The sequence below is a fragment of the Sinocyclocheilus rhinocerous genome, unplaced genomic scaffold, assembly GCF_001515625.1.
Source record: "Sinocyclocheilus rhinocerous isolate Xijiao unplaced genomic scaffold, SAMN03320098_v1.1 scaffold103, whole genome shotgun sequence".
NCBI lineage: Eukaryota > Metazoa > Chordata > Actinopteri > Cypriniformes > Cyprinidae > Sinocyclocheilus > Sinocyclocheilus rhinocerous.
The window spans coordinates 737,413-744,362 of NW_015629204.1; the positions used below are offsets into that span (position 1 = coordinate 737,413).

The following is a 6,950-nucleotide window of genomic DNA, read 5'->3' on the forward strand; positions in this document are numbered from 1 at the left end:
TTGCTCAGCAATGAATCCTCTGCAGTGAATGGGTGCCGTCAGAATGAGAGTCCAAACAGCTGATAAAAACATCATGATGATCCACACCACTCCAGTCCATCAATGTCTTATGAAGCAAAAAGCTGCGTGTTTGTAAAAAACAAATCCATCATTAAAGGGATAGTTCACACAAAAATTACAATTCTGTCATTAATTACTCACCCTCATGTTGTTTCAAACCCGTACTGACCCTGCATAGACAGCAACGCAACTGAAATGTTCCCAAGTCCAGAAACGTAACAAAAGAAAAGGAAAAAAAAGACTTTATTCAACAATTCGTCTCCTCCGCGTCACCCTGTAGTGCCATTTTGGAGAATATCCGCTGGACGTAAACAGCGTATGCTGTTCTGTGTCAGCTGCATCACACGGATACGCTGTTTTCGTTCAGATCAAATCACAACAACGTAGGAAACCGATCCGGCGTGACGCAGATCATTTATTATATCATTTTGAAAATGCTTATTTCGAGTGGAAGCAGAAATGGGCTGTGCATTTCTCTTTAAATGCAAATGAGCTACTGCTCTCCGCCCCCTTTTCCAGAATAGAGCTGTGCCTTTACAGCTCATACCTCAGATACTCTGCTAAAAACATCAGTTTGGTTTTGATTAGCCTCTTCATGTCTATCACGCAGAAATCATGTGTTTTAAACCATATTAGTTTAAACTTCTGTTTTCTGAGCGCACAGAAAGCAGCTGCGCACAGCATGCGAGTAATAAACGAAGTTCTCTTTCATGTCGTATTGCGCTTAAGCTGTCAAATACACACGTTTAAAAATGCATTAGTTACAAAAACACAGTCGGTTATGTCTGTGAAGGTAAACAGCTGGGAAAGAAATTGCATTTTTATACTAGATCTGTGTATTAAGTGAAAGCAGCGTAATATTCAGTACCTACTGCTGTCTATGTTGTTAATATGAACGAAACCATAAAATAAAAGCAGAAAATCACTCACTGCTCTGGACTGAATAACTTTTATAGATTTAATAAGACGTTTCTTTCTTACTTTACTACTTATTTTAAATGCTGTAGCGTGAAGATAAACATGGCGGATTGTGTCACTCAGCGCGGTTCTCTCCTAATACGGCAGTGTCTGTTAACAGTTGGGGGCGGGGCTTGTAAAATGTGACATAATTTTACAGATTGAAAAAAAGGAACGAGCAGGTTTTTATTATTATAGGGTGGTTGTGTACACACTGCCAACACACATGTATGTTCAAACAACATGTAAAAGTGAATTTTGCATAATGGGTGCCTTTTTAAAGCATTTTTAAATGCAAACTGTTGCTTTTGGCTAAAATACCATAGTCCATAATCAATACTACCGCTTCCTTCAGTGAAAAACTCCATCCCCTGTTGTCCTCCCACATATTTGTTTAGGAATGTTTTGGCTTGTAAACTGTGCATATTTCTCACCTGTTTGAGACCAGATGAATTTTTCACATTTCGTCTTGATGGATTTGTTTCTTACAAACAGGCAGCGTTTCACTTCTTCACAAGACGTTAACTGATGGACTGGAGTGGTGTGGATTATTGTGGTGTTTTTATCAGCTGCTTGAACTCCTAAATAATGTGCTGCTTGTTGACAGGTGGCAGTGTGAAAATCAAACCAGGTGTCAAATCCAAATCTGGACCTGGCACTGCACAATCAGACCGTCTGCCTGCCCTGGCCTCTGCTGATGGCAGTGAGTCGTGTGAGGCGGAGCGCTGCAGCGGTCACGGGACATGTGTGAGTGTGGAGGGTGAGCCGGTGTGTGAGTGTGAGGAGGGATACAGCGGGGATCTGTGTCAGAACGCCGCCTCCAGCAGCACTGCGCTCGCGCTCACACTCACCTTTCTCTTCGGAGGTGCTCTGATGGCCGCCGTCGTCCTCAAGAGGAGGTTCATCATTTCTTAATTATAGTAGATGTTGATTTTATTAAGCACATACTTGTATATCATACTATCCCCCCACCCCCTTGATTATATTTGCAGAAGGGCACAAGCAGCGAGGGAAGAGGCCACTGAAAAAGAAACGCTTGTGACTGACGTGGAAGAGCACACAACCTACTCTCAAAACTTTGCTAATGAGTTGTACGATCCTGAAGAGGTACGATGAGGTTTCTATAATTTTTCTATACTAGTTACATGTATATATTTATATGCATGACATTCTTTTAGAGAACAAAAGGAGATGTTTTAAAGAATGTTTACACGGCTGTTTTGCATACAGTGGGATTAGAATTGTTTTCTTTTTATGTTGGGTTTTTTTCTGATAAATAGACTATGATCCACAAATAAATGAGAAATTTACAAAAAAATGTAACTTTCACAAATAAATAGGGTAAGATTTGCGAGTTAAATTTGTAAATATTTATTTTTAAATCTAATTAGATTTTTGTGGAAGTAACATTTTCTTTTTGGATCTCATTCTATTTGTTTTTGCAAATAAAAAAAAATACATACAATATTTGTGAACGTTACATTTTTTATCAGTCTCATCTTAATTGTGAATGCATTTTTTTGTGAATCTTATTACTTTTATAAAAGCCTAATAATATCTTTATCCAGAAATGTGGAAAATGTTTTTTTTTTTTTTTTTTTTTTTTCCGTACAAATATTTTGTACTTTCATTGTATGGAAAAGAGCAGCCTGGATATTCTGCTAAACCTCTCCTTTTGTATCCCACATAGGAAAAATGGTCATAGAGCTTGGGAATGATAAAAAACATTATTTGTGAAGTAGAATTAAGAATTTTCTTTCTTACATTAATTCAGAATTTAATCTTATGACTCTTTTTCTCTTTCCTGTAGGCTCCGATTACTCCAGCCATTACCACCCCTGTTGTCAGCTAATGCTTTTTTCTTCTTTTTTTTGGTCTAATAAAAAAAATAATAATATTGCAAGAAATATGGTGTGGTTCACTTTTTTTTTAAATTTCAATAAAAATAATAAAAAAATAAAATTAAACTACCATTTCATGTTATTTTTTAACATTGCAAAGTCCAATGTCAAGAAAAGAGCTTGTTGCATATAAACTTGCCACAGATGTCGAAACAGCAGGTACTTGAAATAATTCTCAATAAATATTTACACAGTATTTCACAGAGGAAACCGCAGGGTTAATGCCAGAACAGAAACCTAATGGGATTGTGAAACCAAAGAGAGTCTAGTTTTTATTGGAAGTCTCAATTAAAGCAATTATAATTAATTATAGCCTGAAACTACATGTACTTTTATATGCAAGAAGTAGATCTGCAGTCCTGTGTCCTATTATTTTTTTTTTGTCTATCACACATTTACAAATGTAGTTTTACAGTCTTTCTCGTTTTATAGTTGTATGTTTCCTATAACTCTTAAGTTCAAAGCTTCGAGGTCTTTATTGCTTGGTCATTTGAGTTGCTTCTTTAAATAACCTGCTGCTCCTCCTTGGGCTTCAGTCTCCTTCTATGCACAACACAAAGTCTTGTTTGGTTATGCAAACCCAGGCCTACTTTCAATACTTTCTCTTTTCTCCAACCCATCCCCCATTTGAAACATGAACCAGTACCTGAACAAGAGGAAGAGGCTTGCTTGTGTGAATCAGTCTTTGTGCCATCAGAGTTTGTGGAACAAAATTCAAATATGACACATTTGGTTTAAACACCTCGTTTGCGTCTACAGATATCAGAAGGATACCAGCGTAAAGAACAAGTGTACGGTTTATTTTTAATGGCATCCCTGGTGGTGTCAGAGGATTGATCGGAGCATTTTGTTTTGTAAACGAGGCACCGTGTCATGGAGAGTTCACTAAGAAACATTTGTTGAAAGATGAAGCGGTACTAGATCTGACTGCTGCTGCATCACAAACCTAAAGTAATGATTTCATAATGCTTTGTCTGGAAATGGCAGTTTTGTTTTTGATAATGTTGTCAAAACGCTCACATGCAGTAGCTAGGGGGCATTCATACTGTTTCCCATGCAATGACATTAGCCAATCATAACTGTGGCTGATTACTGACAAGCCTTAAAGGACACGCCCCTTAAAGCAGGTAGTTTTAGAGAGAGGGTCAGAATGAGGGTTGAAAATATTTTTTTTTTCCATATTTTTGTGTTTTCCGAGCCAAAAAAACGTCATTAACATTATAAGTAACTCTCAAGGAACATATTAAAATAATTAAAAAATATATCCATGTCATGACCCCTTTAAAAATAATAATAATAAAAATAACATTTACAACCGCATAAAGCAGAATCCAATATAAAGTAAAACAAATATGTGTTTCTATCAAAATCATCTTCAGTCCAAAAGGATCTTGCCCTTAAAGCAGGTAGTTTTCGAGAGAGGGTCAGAATGAGGGTTGAAAATATTTTTTTTCCCATATTTTTGTGTTTTCGGAGCCAAAAAAACGTCATTAACATAAGTAAACCTCAAGGAACATATTAAAATAATTAAAAAATATATCCATGTCATGACCCCTTTAAAAATAATAATAATAAAAATAACATTTACAACCGCATAAAGCAGAATCCAATATAAAGTAAAACAAATATGTGTTTCTATCAAAATCATCTTCAGTCCAAAAGGATCTTGTAACTTGATCAAAGGTGAGGACTTTAGATTCTGTGAGTGAGCAAAACGATTCCCTTTTACTTCAACCGAGGCTAAATGAATGTGTGAATCGGTTCTACGGAATGAATCGTTCACGAATCGGACGTTAACTTGCTGAGATCCATTAACCTATTTATATAGGCACATTTTACATTAGCTACTCCTTAAAAAATACTATATTTTAAACACGTTTTGAGATGGTTGTAGCATGTCATTGTAGCAGTAGATTTAGCGAACTAGAGCTGTCAAAAGCGGTCCGAATGATTCGATTCGGACTCCGTAAATTGAGCTTGAGAACCAGGTAAAAGGTCACAGTTCTGTGTCCCGTTTTGTATTGTGCAATGTGTCTCTCTATACCGTTTCCATCCAAACATACAATAGAATTTAAGAATTCATTAACATCAGCTCACCTGCTGATACATACTGTGTGTTTTATGGTTGTTAAAATCAATTAACCCATGTATGTCTGTACATTTTAGGCTACTCTATAAAAAAAATACGTTTTTAAACACGTTTTGAGATGATTGTGCCATATTATTGCAGCAGTATTATAGAGTCGGCATAAAAACAGTTCTTTTCAATTTTGAACTGTCGCTGACAAACATTGACTGAATGATTCATGAGCGAACGAGTCAGTGATTCAGTCTCAGGCCTAGGGTTATGAGAGGATAACAACTTAATTATTGCAGTCTCTTAATTTTATTTAACTATAAAACATACCTGCATTAAAATACAAATGTTTTAAGGAAATACTTCATTTTTGCCCACCTTAGCCTACTCACGTGGCTTTATTAGGCGTTGCTGGCGTTGAACGGGACGCTCGCGGAAGTGTGTGAATGTTTATCGGGCGTCACGGCACCCGTGTGGCACATCCTGATCCTACACTGATTTAAATGTCGTCAAACTGTTACTCCGGTGCTATCTTCATCTGGCCCTTATTTGTCCTGTAAGCTGAGAGTTCACTCCTCCTTGGCCATGTGTTACCTGACAGGAGTTTGGTTTCACTGAGTGTTGTGGTGAATGGGTAGGTCTCTTTTCTGCTTGGGAACATTGCTTTATTGTTTCTGTCTCAATGCATTCATCTGTTCTAAAGCCATCTCTGTCACCATCTTTTCCTCGTTTGAACACAGGTAAACCCCTACAGTTTTGCATTCCAGTCATAGTTCTGAATGTGTGTTTGTCAGTTTTCACTTGGAACATGGTGAGTAGCCTAGATTTAAACGTGTACTCTATTTCGGTAGTTCTTTTGCCTTCGGGAGGCATTTGTCTGAGTATTTTAAGGGTGCGTCTTAAGTCTGTAAGCTGGCATCAAATGCACAGGCTGCCTGAACGCTTTCATTGCCAGTTAGGCTAACTGTTGTTATTGTTGGGGCTTGTGTGTTTCAGATGTCTTCATCATGTGTTAGTTTGTACCGTACATTCATTTGCTTGGAGGACTTGCTTTAAAAGAACTATACATTTTTGCCTGTGTTAAGTGATAACGTTTATGTTCATTTAGTATTTTTAAAGAATTAGTTTGTATTCCATAGTTTGTTTGTTTTTCTAAAGAATTTGTTCGCATTTTATTTTCTCAGAGAATTTTTTTTTCAACGTCTTATAAAGTCAACTGCAGTCTCATTTAGACGTCATTTATACTGCTGTCCATTGAAAACATATGGCTATATTTAGGGTCCATCACATGCAAATGTGTGAATATGACATACATATGAGAAAAATGACACATTTTTATGCTAAAAACTGTAGTAAGATTTTTAGAATTTATTTACATCTAAAATTGTGTAAACTATGCACAATACATGCAGTACATACTTTTAGGATCAGAAAGATTTGTTTCAAAACATATTTTTCTAAAATAAATATTTGAAATTGAAATATAAAAATATGTATGTCAAATAATTATTAAAATTTATTTTAAAATTTATCGTATTTTTATATTTATTTTAATATTTATAATTATATATTTTATAACTTTTTATCATGTTTATTTAAATATGTTAATGGTTTGTTTGTTTATTATATATTTTGTTTATTTCATATAAATATTTATTTCAAAAGATAAATATTTTTATTCTGCAAGGATGCATTAAATTGATCAAAAGACATTTATAATATTTCAGAAGATTTTATTTCAATTATTTTACATCACATTTTAAAATATATTAAAAGTTATTTTAAACTGTAACAGTAATTCACAATATTTCTGTTTTTATTCTGTTTTATCAGATGTCTTTTGGAAACATTAAAAAACCTATAAGTGATTGTAAATCATTGTTGTCTATTAATTCAGCTTATGCATTACCCCTAAACTGAGGAAAGTTGTCACTGCACCACTCTTTTTTTTTTTT

The 6,950-nt window shown here is 35.3% G+C and overlaps 2 protein-coding genes across 5 annotated transcripts in view; both read left to right on the forward strand.

Annotated features, from left to right (window-relative positions):
• Positions 1–2,924, forward strand: part of LOC107738845 (low-density lipoprotein receptor-related protein 2-like) — a 52,178-nt gene extending 49,254 nt beyond the window's left edge. Inside the window, 3 exon segments of the mRNA XM_016550730.1 lie at positions 1,625–1,916; positions 2,010–2,124; positions 2,828–2,924. Of these exon segments, the coding sequence (XP_016406216.1) occupies positions 1,625–1,916; positions 2,010–2,124; positions 2,828–2,869 (449 nt within the window). The 3' untranslated portion in view covers positions 2,870–2,924.
• Positions 2,925–5,236: 2,312 nt separating this feature from the next.
• Positions 5,237–6,950, forward strand: part of LOC107738856 (meprin A subunit beta-like) — a 4,308-nt gene continuing 2,594 nt past the window's right edge. Inside the window, exons 1-2 of one of the 4 annotated variants that reach the window (XM_016550740.1) lie at positions 5,237–5,629; positions 5,736–5,806. In XM_016550740.1, the coding sequence (XP_016406226.1) occupies positions 5,626–5,629; positions 5,736–5,806 (75 nt within the window). In that variant the 5' untranslated portion in view covers positions 5,237–5,625. Of the gene's footprint in view, positions 5,630–5,661; positions 5,807–6,950 lie in introns of those variants that run through there. The other 3 variants (XR_001639939.1, XR_001639940.1, XR_001639938.1) reach the window with 3 other exon arrangements.